This window comes from Saccopteryx bilineata, chromosome 5, assembly GCF_036850765.1.
Source record: "Saccopteryx bilineata isolate mSacBil1 chromosome 5, mSacBil1_pri_phased_curated, whole genome shotgun sequence".
Taxonomy (NCBI): domain Eukaryota; kingdom Metazoa; phylum Chordata; class Mammalia; order Chiroptera; family Emballonuridae; genus Saccopteryx; species Saccopteryx bilineata.
The window spans coordinates 230615662-230629064 of NC_089494.1; the positions used below are offsets into that span (position 1 = coordinate 230615662).

At 43.3% G+C, this 13403-nt stretch overlaps 1 protein-coding gene and 1 long non-coding RNA gene across 3 annotated transcripts in view; one reads left to right on the forward strand and one right to left on the reverse strand.

The window, feature by feature from the left end:
• TXK (TXK tyrosine kinase) overlaps window positions 1–4395 on the forward strand; it is a 71362-nt gene extending 66967 nt beyond the window's left edge. Inside the window, 1 exon segment of the mRNA XM_066279009.1 lies at window positions 580–4395. Coding sequence (XP_066135106.1) covers window positions 580–648 — 69 coding nt within the window. The 3' untranslated portion in view covers window positions 649–4395.
• Window positions 1–6555, reverse strand: part of LOC136337587 (uncharacterized) — a 78652-nt gene extending 72097 nt beyond the window's left edge. For both annotated transcript variants that reach the window (XR_010731855.1, XR_010731856.1), the window contains exons 1-2: window positions 6315–6555; window positions 6045–6195 (exon numbers count right to left, since the gene is read on the reverse strand). This is a non-coding gene — a long non-coding RNA (uncharacterized lncRNA). The remainder of the gene's footprint in view (window positions 1–6044; window positions 6196–6314) is intronic.
• Window positions 6556–13403: the final 6848 nt, after the last annotated feature.

The following is a 13403-nucleotide window of genomic DNA, read 5'->3' on the forward strand; positions in this document are numbered from 1 at the left end:
CTGCTGTCCCTCTGGTCCCTGTGACCCCGCCTCTGCCTGTATTCCGTTCCTCAGTTCACTTTGTTCATTAGATTCCACATATAAGTGAGATCATATAATATTTTTCTTTCTCTGCCTGGCTTATTTCACTTAGCATAGTAATCTCTAGTTCCATCCGTGCTGTTGCAAAAGGTAAGATTTCCTTCTTTTTCACGTCTGTGTAGTATTCCATTGTGTATATGTACCACAGCTTTTTAATCCACTCGTCCACTGACAAACACTTGGGCTGTTTCCATATCTTGGCTATTATAAACAATGCTTCAATAAACATGGGGTGCATATCTTCTTTTTAATTAATTGAAATTTAAATAGCCACCTGTGGCTAGTGTTTGTGGCTCCAGCCATTGTATCTTTGCAACACTCCCTACTCTCACATCTTCACACATGCTTTATGCCAGTCATGCCCTTTGTGTCAGCCAAGTCACTCTTCTCCTCCACCTGTGGAGAACCAGCCTGGGTCCACATCCCGGTTGGCAAGTTACAGAACTAGTGTCTTAGTGAGTCTTACGCTGAGCTGACCACCTCTGCTTCCCTTTTCAGAAACCTAAAGGCCGTCCGACGTTTGCTGAGCTGCTGCAGGTGCTCACGGAGATCGCAGAAACTTGGTGACTTGCGTGGAATGCCGACCCAGAAGATCATGTTGCAGAATTGTTCCAAGAGGAAATTCCATGTGGGGTGCCTGCTGGTGACTATCTTCCGCCACAGTTGATGACTCTTGGAAACATTACCAAGATTACAGACTTTCCAGACTTTTTAAAATTTAAAAATATTCCGCCAATTTTTCTCCATGTGTTTGAGAGGGACTTCTAAACTCTCATTTTTCTGTACCATTCTTCATGTCCCATATGTGAAGAGTGGAAAAGTGCTCAGTAGTGTTTATAAGAACAGCCCTGAGAGCCCCTGAGGGTACCTGCAAACGTGACTCTTTCCAGGGCAGAGATTTATTTTCTGAAGAGGAGTGACGTTCTGTACTGCAGTCGTCCATGCACTGAAGATGAAAATAAATTTTGCGAACTCATGGGATAAAGGCGCCAAGCCAGCAGAATCCCCTCCGTCTGGACGATACAGGTCTTTATAGAAAAGTCCCTGTTATAAGCCACATGAATGTGAGCATTCTGGAACTGTCCTGTATAGTCTTCCCTGTGTTGTTTAACAAGTTATTTTTTGCACATATCTGATCACTTTGGAGACAGTTTTCTGTATTTCAGCTTTAAACACCGTTTTAGGAGATAACTGAAGTTCCTCTTTGAACAGGTCCCAGTGACATGTCCGTTTCCAGTAATGCCCATTGTCAGGGGCAGTTCAGAACCTGAATTTCAATTCTAAGATTTTACACTTTGTTTGTGTGAAATTGGACAAGTAAAGAAGCCTTATTTTGTTGTAAAAAGTAACTCCTGCACCCTTCTGGAAGATGACTTGGTTTTTCCGCCAGAACGGGGCAGGCAGGGTGGGGGGACAAGAACAGGATAACCACATATTACATCAAACTCCTTTATTTCTGAAGTCCAGGGTTTTGAATTCAAGAAGACGCAACCAGTAATCATTATTAAATATTAATTTCTCATGACCTGTTTGGAGGAACGTTGGAAAATTGATCGTTATCATTCTGAGTGCTTCAGCAGTACCATAGGAGGAAGGATAGGATAATAAGCACAAGTGTCATTACCTTGAGGTCTAACAACAGGAGTCTATTATTTTTACACTCTCTTGCCCTGCATCATGGTTCTGAGGGAATTTTTTGTATAATTATCTTTAGATTCTAAATTGCTGGCTGTCAGTAGCTATCATCTCTCAGTCATATTTACCAACCTTCAAAACGCTGTCTTTGAATAGCAATAGTCCTCAATACATGTGCATTGAAATAATGAGCAGCAGGCATGAGAAGAGACTTGATAATTCAAGTAAATGATGGCCTCAGAAATATTTGTCAGTGTAAAGCCAGTTGCCACGGCCACCATCACAGCCACCTGGCCCATGCAGGTTCGCATTTGATTCGGACAGACGGTAATGAAAGAATGAAGCCAAGAACTGGTGGTCCATTACCTTTAATCCTAGTTTGCACCCGGCGGGCAAGAAATACACAAAGTGGGAAAATACTTTCCTTTCCATTCAGGGCTCCCAAAGCCACTGACTTATCCGAGTTTCCTAGAATCAAAGGTTTCTAGCTCACCAACCTTATTCACCTCTGTTTTCCATCTCCTTCTCTCTGCACAAACTCTACACAAACTGGCTTTTTCTTCAGCACTCTGCCATCTTGGCTGCCTTTCCTCTCCTCCACATGGTCTTTCTCAGCTCTCCTCCAGCATGGGCTCCTCTGCCCCATTTTATAGTGTAGAAATCAAAACCGTTTAGCCAATATATGAACAAGAAAGTCTCTGATACAAAGTCACTTATCTGAGGCATAATGGGATTCCTCATGAGAGTGCACCACCCCACATCATGCAACAGTCAAGGGTGAGAGAGGCTTAATCTTAAAACTAAGCCTTAGGCTATAACGATCCTGCCTGCTTACAGCCTGTTCCCCACATCCAATGCAAACTATAAGCGAGCAAACATATATATCATATTTACAAACTTATTTGACCAACAGTCTGAGACACTGTTCTGTTTCTGAGATTATCACACCCTTTTTCCTTATGGCTCCTGCTCTGAGGAGGGAAGAAACAGGGCTCCTACTACTGAGATCGTGGTTCAAGTAAAATAATGTAAAAGTCTAGCTTGAGATGGCATGAGGCTATTATGTAGCAAAAGCCAAGGGAAGGGATGCTAATGTTATAACAGGAAGTAAAGTAGTACCAGTATATACAGGATGAAATCTTTCTTAATTTTTACTAAGCTCAGAAGTCCTAACTCTCACCCCTTCCCTCCCCCCAAAAAAACCCCAAAAGCAAAAAAACCCAAACACCGAAAGGCTGGGATTGACTCTAGAGCATCTGCCATCACGATCGATGCAATGCAGGAGGTGGAGTACTGAGCAAAGTGTAATACTTAGAGACAAGTTATTCCTTGAGGTCACGGCAGCAGCAAGCGCTTCTAAGAGCATATTGGGGGTGGTAGGCAAGTTCCATCTATTCCTTTTGTTCTAACATTTCAGGACAGTTTGAGATACCAAATTAGGAACAGGAATAACTGGAACTCTCACATAGTTAACTGAGACTCAGAAAATGGGTGGATTTGGAATGTCTATGGACAGAGGGGTTCAGTATTTCCTGTTGTTTTCTTAAGAAGTAGTCACACAACTCCTTCTGGAAGGGAACTATGTTTTGCAACTAATCTTATTACTTACTGATATGAGCTCTCTGTGTGTAGCTTAACTAGTTTAGGGTCAGAGAGTGGAATATTTCAACAGCTTTGCGTAAGAAATGGACAGGAAGTTTAGAGGTTGGTTGAGGCTGACACTCCTAAAAGGGAGAAGACAGGAAGTCAAAGGAGAGAAGGACTCTCAGAAAAACAGAATGAATTTGGAGGCCAAGCAAAAGATACGATCAGTGTAAATAATCATTTGGTAAGAACAGCCAAAGGTTTTTTTCTTCGGTAAACTTTGAATTGAAGTACAATACATGGTCCACATTGCATTGGTAACATGCTTGAGTGGTAATCAAACTCACAAGACACAGTAGCATCTAATCCAGCACTGAGCTTACTTAACTTTTTAGAAGTGTTCAGGACAGGATAAAGAGTGTGTATAAAACCTCAGTTCCGATGGAAGCTTACTGATTCTTTATGTGCATAGATGCTTGGGTCCCTCCACAGCTGCTTAGAGAGAGTGGATGATTGCTGGTAATGAGGCCACGGTATGTGGTGTTCATTTGATACAAAGAGGCTTATCCCTTGGTTTTCCACCTGTCATGCAGGCCTACAATTCATAGACCTCTCAACCCACATGCTGTAACAGATCAGAGGTTTTGCAGCGTACAAAACATACGTCTGGCCCTGGTACCCAACATTCTAAATTTACCTTAACTTGGGACAGATCCAAGGGGCTGGTGCTGGGTAAACCTAAAATCCTCCCAGACAAGTAAGGTTAAGTCTGGAAGAAAAGCAGGGCAGGCCTGCTGCTGACCCTTTGCTTACATACATAAGTACACAAATTATGTGTATATAGTTTAAATTTCACAAGGTGATAACATCTGTGTAACTAGCACTAGATCAAAATATGGTACATTCCAGAATTTCATAATCATTCTCATTCTCTAGTCAAGTCATTAACCCAACAGCAATCAACATCCTGACTTCCAATGCCATAAATTAGTATGGGCTATTTTTTAACTTTCTGTAAATGGAATCTTATGGTATTGTACTCTTTTGTGCCTGGATTCTTTCACTGAATATGTTTATATGATCCATCCATGTTGTATGTGGTTACTTGTATTTCATTCACTCTAATCTCTGTATAGTCTTCCACTATATAATTATACAGGTTATTTATCTAGTCTACTCTAGATGGATATTTGAGTTGTTTCCAATTTTTGGTTATAGACCAATGCTGCTATGAACATTTTTCTACACGTCTTTTGGTGGAAATATGTATGTGTTTCTTTCCGGTATACCCAGGAGTAGAATTGCAGGGCCAAAAATTGCATGTATATAAATAGTACCAAACAGTGTTCCTAAGTGGATATAACCAGGGACACACCAGTAGAAGGGTCTTGACATCTCAGTTGCTCTACATCCTCAACAACAAACACTTGGAATTGTCTTGAACATTACAATGGCCCAGGGACTTTTATGGGCAAGGGTGTCTCACATTCAATTTTAAATTGTTTAATTGAGCTGTGCTGCAATATGATCTCTACCCCCAAGTCTTCATTGTCAACCACAGCAGTGTGCTATATGCCCAACCTAAAATAAATAACCTCTGAAGGACTGAAGTGATTTGGGGCGATAAGAAAAAAAATATTAGAGGTGTAATGCAGAGTAGAGAAGAGGGATTTGATGGAAGCCAAACACTGGGATCTGGAGAAATTATGAAAGATGTAGGTTTCCCATCATATGTGGGATGAGAACACACACATACACACACAGATACATGGAGCCATTTGTATCTTCAATTTCTTTCCAAAGAGTGAGGGTCTTCTTAAATTGAAGGCCTGATTTGATGAGAAATTTGATAGGTTTGTTTAAACCTGTCCAGAGGTTGGCATTAGAGTTAGATGCATTGCTTGGCCTATAAAGAAACTGGAGAAGGGTGTGGGGGTGGGGATGGGGATGTAGGGGTGGGGGGAGAAGCAGAGAAAACAGCAGGAGGGAGACATTGCCTGAGGGATGTAAAAGACTTGAGGGAGCAGGAATTCTGTTACCTTATGCTGTTCGTGAGCTCACTAACTCATCCTCATTACACCCAGCTATTCAGTGAAGTCAACTGGACTCATGAATCTGTATTTGTGTGGATTTTATTGTGTGCATAGGAAGCGTATAGTGTGTATTTTGCCTCTGGTTTACATGGTGCAAGGCAGAAGCCATAGAAAACATATAGAAGCTTGGGAAGCAGAAGAAGCTCTAAGTATGTAAGCCCCCTGAGAATTCGCCTAACTCTTGGAGAAAGGTTTGATTATGCATCAGTTGTGCATTTGCTACACTGAAGATGGGGTGGAGGTACTTCTGGTCAATTTAACTTGTTTTTAAGGATAGAAAGAACCTCAGATAACATCTGGATTACTGATATTTAACTTCCCAGTAACCTGGATAACTTATAGACTCAAAATGCATATGTTTGGATGATAGCTGCATTCGTGGGAAAAGCCAAACACAAATGAGATGCAGCAGAGAATGTGTAACAGAAGAGCATCAGCCAATGATACAGTGAAGCAAGAAAATCATAGTTCAGAACCAGGGTGGAGCCATATCCTCAGGTTCTAGAACAGGGCCCAACACAGAGGTAAGCTAAATAAATAGTCATGAAATGACCCAATGCAATAAAATTCCTGGGATTACCCAGGAACTTCCTTTTCCAGAGATGACCGTTCAGTTTAGTAAACAGTGCTCCTTTTGGGAGTCTGGCTAACCTGTTGCTTTTCCACACAATGGTGGACCATTTCTCCTTCTGGTAGTAGTGGATAACTTCAGGTAAGCCGTCAGTCCTTCTTCTTTTTGGTAGAGATCTTAGTTTTTCCAGAACAATTTGACTTACACATAATTTCCTCCATCTCCCTTTACCTATTTACAGAGATAGAGAAAAACACATTATGTTAGCGATTGACATCAGATTAATAGATAAAAAAATACCTGAATAAATCTACAGAGAAATATAAATTCATATACAGAGAAATACTTACAAGAGGAAGTAGATTATCCTTATGTCTAAAACAAAGGTGAAAATGTCCTCACACTTCTCCCAGTTGTGTAACAACCTGTAGCTACTTTATTTTGGCTGTAAAATATCCTGTTTTGCTGGGTAGTGCTGGAAAAACTCAATTTAGTCCAGTACAAAAGTGAAAATATTTTCCATAAGTAAAGTGGGTAGTCTCTCAGACTTTATCTTTAACTTCCCTCTCTTTCTGCCAAATTGGCATCTGGGTATAGAAGGGAGGGGGTGGCTTTATCCAGGGGCGATAGTCAAAACAGTTAACAACTGATTTGGCACGGACTCAGACCAATCAGAGTGGAGGCTGACTGCAATAATCCGTTCAGCCCTTCCAAAGCAGAGTGTGACTACCAGCCCTGGCAAGGTGACCTTGGTGTGGTGACGTTAATGAGAGGGTAGTTTTGATTGGAGCAGTGTCCCCTGGCACCTCTGATCATTTCAACAGCATTTCTTATCAGCCTATTGCTGCTTGACCTGCCTGCATTTGCAGACTGAAGTGGTGGCTGTGTGGGGCTGGTCTCTCCAGACTTGGTCAGACACAGAGGCCATTCCTGGCTGGTGTGATTGCGCCCCAGCTCTTGCTGGTTCTGTGGGCCCCACAGGTTCTTCCACTTGCTCCTCAGATTCACCTGCTGGTTTAGTAGCAGAGGCTGCAGGTCCCTTTGCCCCTTGAATGGTGGGCACCATGACAGGGCTTCTGGCTCTCAATTCAGCTTCTTCCTGAGCCCATCTTGAGCACATTTGGGAACTTCTGGGTCCTGTTCATACCACATGGGGACAGAGAATAGCTCAGGAAGTTAAAACTCTGCCACTTCACACTCTGCCCTTATTCCTCATCACTCTGCCTATGATGTTATGCTGCAGAGTTGATCTTATGATGGTTATTCTCCAGACTTGGACAGCAACTGTTTGTGTGGTAACCCCCTCCACAAGTCTGAAACATGAATTGGAGCAACCCCTCTCCCCACCATTGGCAGGACCCTCCACCTGGTCCTCTTGAATAAGATACGTTCAACCCATTTAACACCACTGTTCCTCTTCCCACAAATCACTGGGTCAGATGATGTTAGCCTTTTGCTTTGTTTTCCTGACGTGGCCCTCACACATTAGACTAATCTGAGACCTTTCAGAAAATACTGTTGTCCAGGCCCCACCTTTCCACCCTTCTTCCTATTCTTATTTAACTGCTCTGATGGGCACCCAGGCAGTGGTGGTTTTAAAACAAATTACCCCAAGTGATTCCTCGAGTTGAGAACCATAGTTCTAGGCCAGTGGTTTGCAAGCTTCACTGCTTATTAGAAGCATCTAGGGAACTTTTCAAAATCCCGATGCCCAGCCTGCAGCCGGGACCCCTGCAATCAGAATATCTGGAGCAACAGTTTTTAAAGCCAAGTATGAGAACCGCTGTTCTTCTCAAACTTGAGTATACAGACAGTCACCCGGGGACTTTGTTAAAATGCAGGTTTTGATTCAGTAGGTCCAAAATAGGACCTCAGATTCTGCATTTTCAACATGCTCCCAGCTGATGCCAAAGGTGCATCAAAGGGATGGTCTTTGGACCATACCTTTTATCCTAGGGGACACTTACATCCACTCCTGCCCCCAAGGCTAACAGGATCCAGAGAGGAGTATTGGCGTATGGGTAGGTAAACATATATCAAAGATGTTATACCCTTTATGTAAGGCAACGGACAAGTTTTTAGTAGGTGCTGTGGGCTTATCTTCCAAAAGTTAGTTGCTACCCTCCATTCTTCCTGTTAGGAAAGTGTTACCACAGACAGGAGCGCTGGGGAGTCTTCCCCATTGGCCAAGAGGGTGCATGGGGAGGTCTCACACTGAGCCTGCCAGAAACTAGAAAGATGGAAGGAAGGATGGCTGGCTGGCTGGATGGATGGATGGATGGGGCCTGAGCACACTAAAGGCTAGCAGGATAATTGGGTAGAAAAAAAAAATCCCTCCCCTCCCCATCCCTGTAACAACCACGGGCCTGAGCAGCAAGAGGAGCGGGTCTTTGAGACAGGAACCCACCATTCTCCCAGATTGCGGCACTCAAATAAACCTCCTTACTCTGCACCAGCACTTGCCTCATGAGTTTGGCTTTTATTGCAGTAGGTGCTAGCCGAACCCACTCATTCAGTTATGAAGGTTAAAATACTCAGTTTTCTAGGCTGTCTTGCGAAAAGCAAACCCACATGGGCAAGTTCCACATAATGAATGCAACCAGAAGCACCTGAGGAGATCTTCCCTTCCCAAATAAGAAGCCAAATTTCACCAGAAGGAAAACATTTTCTTCTTGCCTTTTCCTGCTTGGAACACGGCTGTGAGTCCTGGGGTGGAAGTGCCCAGCTGTGACTGAGGAAACGGGCGTGAAGAGGACGGCCCATAGATGGTGCTGCCGGATAAAATATAGGATACGCAGGTAAATATACATTTCAAAGTGTAAGGGTTGCAGTTACCCCTCCTGTTGGGGTCACCCCCGGGAATGGATGGACCCCATCCCACATTTAGTCCCTCTGTAAGACTGCTGATGTCATACACATACCAAGAGGGGGTGAGAGATTTGTGACCCTCATCATGAGAGTTTCTGAGGACATCAGGGAAGGCTCCCTAGCAGATCCAAAAATAGCTTGAGAGAGCAGGATGGGGCCCCTGCCTCAGGGTTTTGTGGTGATGGGGGTGGGACTGAGGTTGGGGGGCTGGGGCTTGCCAACTTTCAGCTGGCATCTAGGGAAGAAGCCCTCAGCCTTTCTGATCAGCTCACTTAGGTGTGGGGCAGAAAGAAAGGGTGAATGATGGGCTCGAGAGCTGTCAGCAAACCTCAGAAGTGGAGTCAGAGTCTTTATTACACTAAGTATGTTCCCAAATATTGCATGGAACATACTTATGCTAAATTTTTTTGTCAGACATTCGAATTTAAATGGATGACTTGTGTTTTTATTGTTGTTGTTAAATCTGGCAATCCCAGCTATGGAATAGAAAAAAGAAAGAGCCTGGGCCCTGGCCGGGTAGCTCAGTTGGTCAGGGCATTGTCCCGACATGCTAAGGTTGCAGGTGATCCCTGGTCAAGGCACATACAAGCATCAACCAATGAATGCATAAATAAGTGGAAAAACAAATCGATGTTTTTCCCTGTCTCTCCCCACCCCCAAATCAATAAATTAAAATTTAAAAAAAGATAGAGCCTGGGGTTGTTGAGCCACAGCACCAACACTAAATTGCCTACTTCCAGACTTCTTGTTATATGAGACCTATGAACCCCTATTTCTTAAAGCCACTATGAGTCAAATGTTCAACGACAAGAGTATTTCCAAATGACACAGCTCTGCTGACTCTTCTCTTAGCAGCTTTTGTACTTGACACTTCCACTTAGGTATGGATTATGGACCTCATTTCCAACACTGCGGGAATCTGCCAATAAGTTGAAAACCACCACAGCCACAGAATGTGTGCGTATTCTATTTTAGCAGTTTTTTAAACAACTTGAAATTTGGGCCTTACTAATAACAGGTGGGATCTTGGATTAGATCTGTGGTTCTCAACCCTGGCTGCATATTAAAATTATTTGGGAAGCTTTTAACAAACAGTTGCCTGTCCCTAACCTTCAGATGTTGTATTTAATTGGTCTGAGGTGGGGCCCAAGCACGGTAAGTTCAAAAAGCTTCCTTAGGTGAAAGTCATGTGCCAGAAATCATTGCACCAGGTAAAATACTTTATGTGTGTATAGATATGTTTACTGTGGGTGGCTTCAGGCTTCTGATGGAGTTAGGAAAAGGTGGAACAAAGGGAGACAGAGGAGCCATCAACTCCTGATGACTAAGTGCTGTCCCTGGCTAACTCACCATGTGCATTACTAGCCTGCCTGCCATTTCGCTGTTTCAGCCCCCAGAAAGCTCTGGAATAAAGCTAAGGAGAGCAGCGGGAATCCCGTGCCTTTTCCCAAAGCAACAGAAAGCTGGAGGCAAGGAGCTGGCAGCTCTCCTCACTTCCTCTCAGGACTAGCGGATGGGCCTTTGGAGAAGACATTAAAGGTGCCAGGAAACTGGCAGGAGTTACTACTCTTATCTTGTGGGGCGAGGGTGGGGGTGGAGGCACAGCCGTGCCTCGGTTTGTTGTTTTGTGGCATCTGCTGGCTGATTGGAGGAGAAAAGTCAGTGGGGGGACTTATGACTTTGAAGTAAGCTCATTTTCTTGTCTGCTTAGTAACAAAATTGACTTTTTACTGCTTAGCTACATATTTTAGGTCTCGCCCTCTATGTCCCATTCACGATTTTGACGTCCCGGCCTTTCGCAGACCCTGGACACACAGGCGTGTCTGGTGGAAGTGGTTGTTATTCTTTGCTCCGGTGGACTGTAAATTATACCGATGTTGTTCAAGTTGATTCTGCGCTCAGATGGTGGGTACCGGCTTCATCCAGCCTCAGCTACTCCACACCATACAGCTCAACAAATAATACAACCTTGATCTTGCTTGACCAGTTCCTCCACACTTTTATTTTACCTTTTGCTGCGGGCTAATCTTCAATCAGCAGGCACCTCCCCATAAGAAGTGGAAGTGCGTGTGTGACCTGAATTGCATTGACTTCCTTAAGTCCTTCTGAGTCCAAACCAGTTTGGCTCGCACAGTAAGACATCCCCGTGACACGCCGGTCCTCCTTTTTGCCCACGTAAACTCAATTTGGCGGCTTCCCTTGGTTGAGTGTCTGTCTCGGTACTGGCTGAAAAGACTGACTCACTGCATTACTTAAGTTTACACCCTGAGATCCTGAAAACAGACTCTCAAAACTGATGGAAAGATTTGCTCATTTTTCTGTGCACGCAAGATTATTCAGAAGGAATTTAGTTCAAAGGTAACAAGGGTAGATAAAACCGAATTCTACCCATAAGAATTTATTTTCTGTTTCCTCCAAGGCTTGTACTTTATGACCTAGCCTTACAGTTCCATGAGTTAAAGAGGAGAGAGATCTCTTTTATTCGAATACATTTTATTTAAAATTCTTCTAGTAATGCTGAAATGTTAACAGTGAAAACAAAGGCAAAGTCTAATTGAGAGACAGGGAGAACTGGGCCGGAGGACTATTTTGCTCACTCCTGGTCTAGAAAACAATGTTTAATTGGGCTCAGGCTAAGGGATACCCCTGCTTTTATTTTCTGGGTGTTTGTTAGGCACAATAAACTCAAGGAGGAGCCACGTATCATTACCCAGGATTTATTCTAGGGGATATCTAGAGGTTTTCCCTGTAGAAACACAACAGGGCCCCGTATTTGGTTTCCAGGGTCAGTGAGTTCCTATAGAAGGCATTCACAAAGCAGGCTACATACAAGCTTTGGAGCCAGGTTGAGTTGCTAGCTGTTTACTGGCAGTCAGGAGTTACTGGCTGGATCATAGAAGGCAGAAGGTGGGAGAGAATTGTGGGAACATGGTCCTCAGAGCATGGCTTCTTTATCTGCACTACCAACCCTGTTCATCTGCTTACCCTCAAGTCAAGTAGTTGCTGGGCTACAGAGGGTTGGGTGGGAGAGAGGTTCACGTGGTCTTATGAGTAAGTCATGCAGAAAACTGGTGGGAGGCCTTATCTCCTGAGAGCTGGACAAGCTCCTGCCCTTCTTGGGCCCCCAGACACAGGGAATTTCTATATGTAACACATGACAATGCCTTCTAACTCAGAGGTTTTCCCTACAATAATAGCATTCCTAGAGATTCAGTTTTCCCTTAAGAAATGATTTTGTGATTTGGAACTTAAGAGGGAAAAGGGTGGCTCAGGTAATCAGCGCTCTCAAAAAGCTTTTTAGTGTATTTGTTTGTTTTTCTGACCAAAGCTTTCAGTAGGGAAAAATATATTACTCATTGTTATAAAATTGAAGACTTTTTGTAATCTAAGCTCACCTCTACACAGCAGCCAGGGTGCTGAAGTGTCTGGTATACACAAACACAGCTTGCTGGCGACATCAGTTTGTTCCAACTCTGCTGGGATAGGTATGTTTCCAAGCCCTTCTTAGACAGGCCTACATTCCATCAGTCAAGTAGTTTGGGATGTTGGGAGGCTTGGATTTCGGCCCTCATTCTGGCCCTAGGCAATTATGTGACTTAGGGAATTGCATATAATTTTAGTTTTTTTCATTTATAAAATGGTAGGAAAGAGGGGGCATGGGACACAGGTAAGAAACAAGCCTTCGGTACCCCAGATAATTCATTTCCAGAGAAACAATTAAGGGAGTTGGTCTCAAACATACGTCCAAATCAAGTCAGAAAATTGAAAAAGCCATAGTGATGTGGTTGATACATACACGAAGCAGAGCTTTACACAGGGGATAGAAGGCAATTTGCATAGTTTGTAGATGTAAATCTTGGTGTAATGCAATGCTACCAAATATTTTTATAATGCTCTCCTCCTTTTCAATTTCTGAACTGAGGGGAGATTTCATTATATAATCTGACTGCTTTGAGCTCCTATTGTAGTAAGGTACCAGAAAGCTGAAAAATTAATATTGATATTCTAGGAGGAAAGGTCAGGCTTTCCTGCCCCATCCTTCCTTTGGGGAGGGGTGGGAGAAGAATGTAGAAGTTTCTGGCTTGCAAGAACAATGGGTCATTTAGTTTTAAATCTAAAATAAAGGTTATCCGAGAAACTTCTCTTTCAATGTGAGACAGAATTTACATACCACCTTACATTGATTGAAGTTCCTCCCCCTTCCTGGAATCCTGAGAGTAACATACTTCTAGGCAAAAGAGGGAAGAGGAACCCTGAAAAATTTGTAAATATCTTTGATTGTGTTACCTTGAAAGTCTTAATGTTTCTGTGTATCCCCTAAACAAATGTTGTAAGTTTGTGCCATGATGTCATGCTCTTCCCTGCCCCTGTGTGTGATCAAGAGTATATAACCAGCCCCTGAAAGGTATTTTGGCGCACATGATTTGGCTTTGCAATTGCCCCATGTCAGCCATATGTGGCCGGCATATTTAATAAATCTTCTCGTTTAATAAAACCCTTCAAAATTCACCTGGACTTGGTGTCTCTATGTAAACCCACGGAATTAGGGATGGGTACTTTACAACACTATC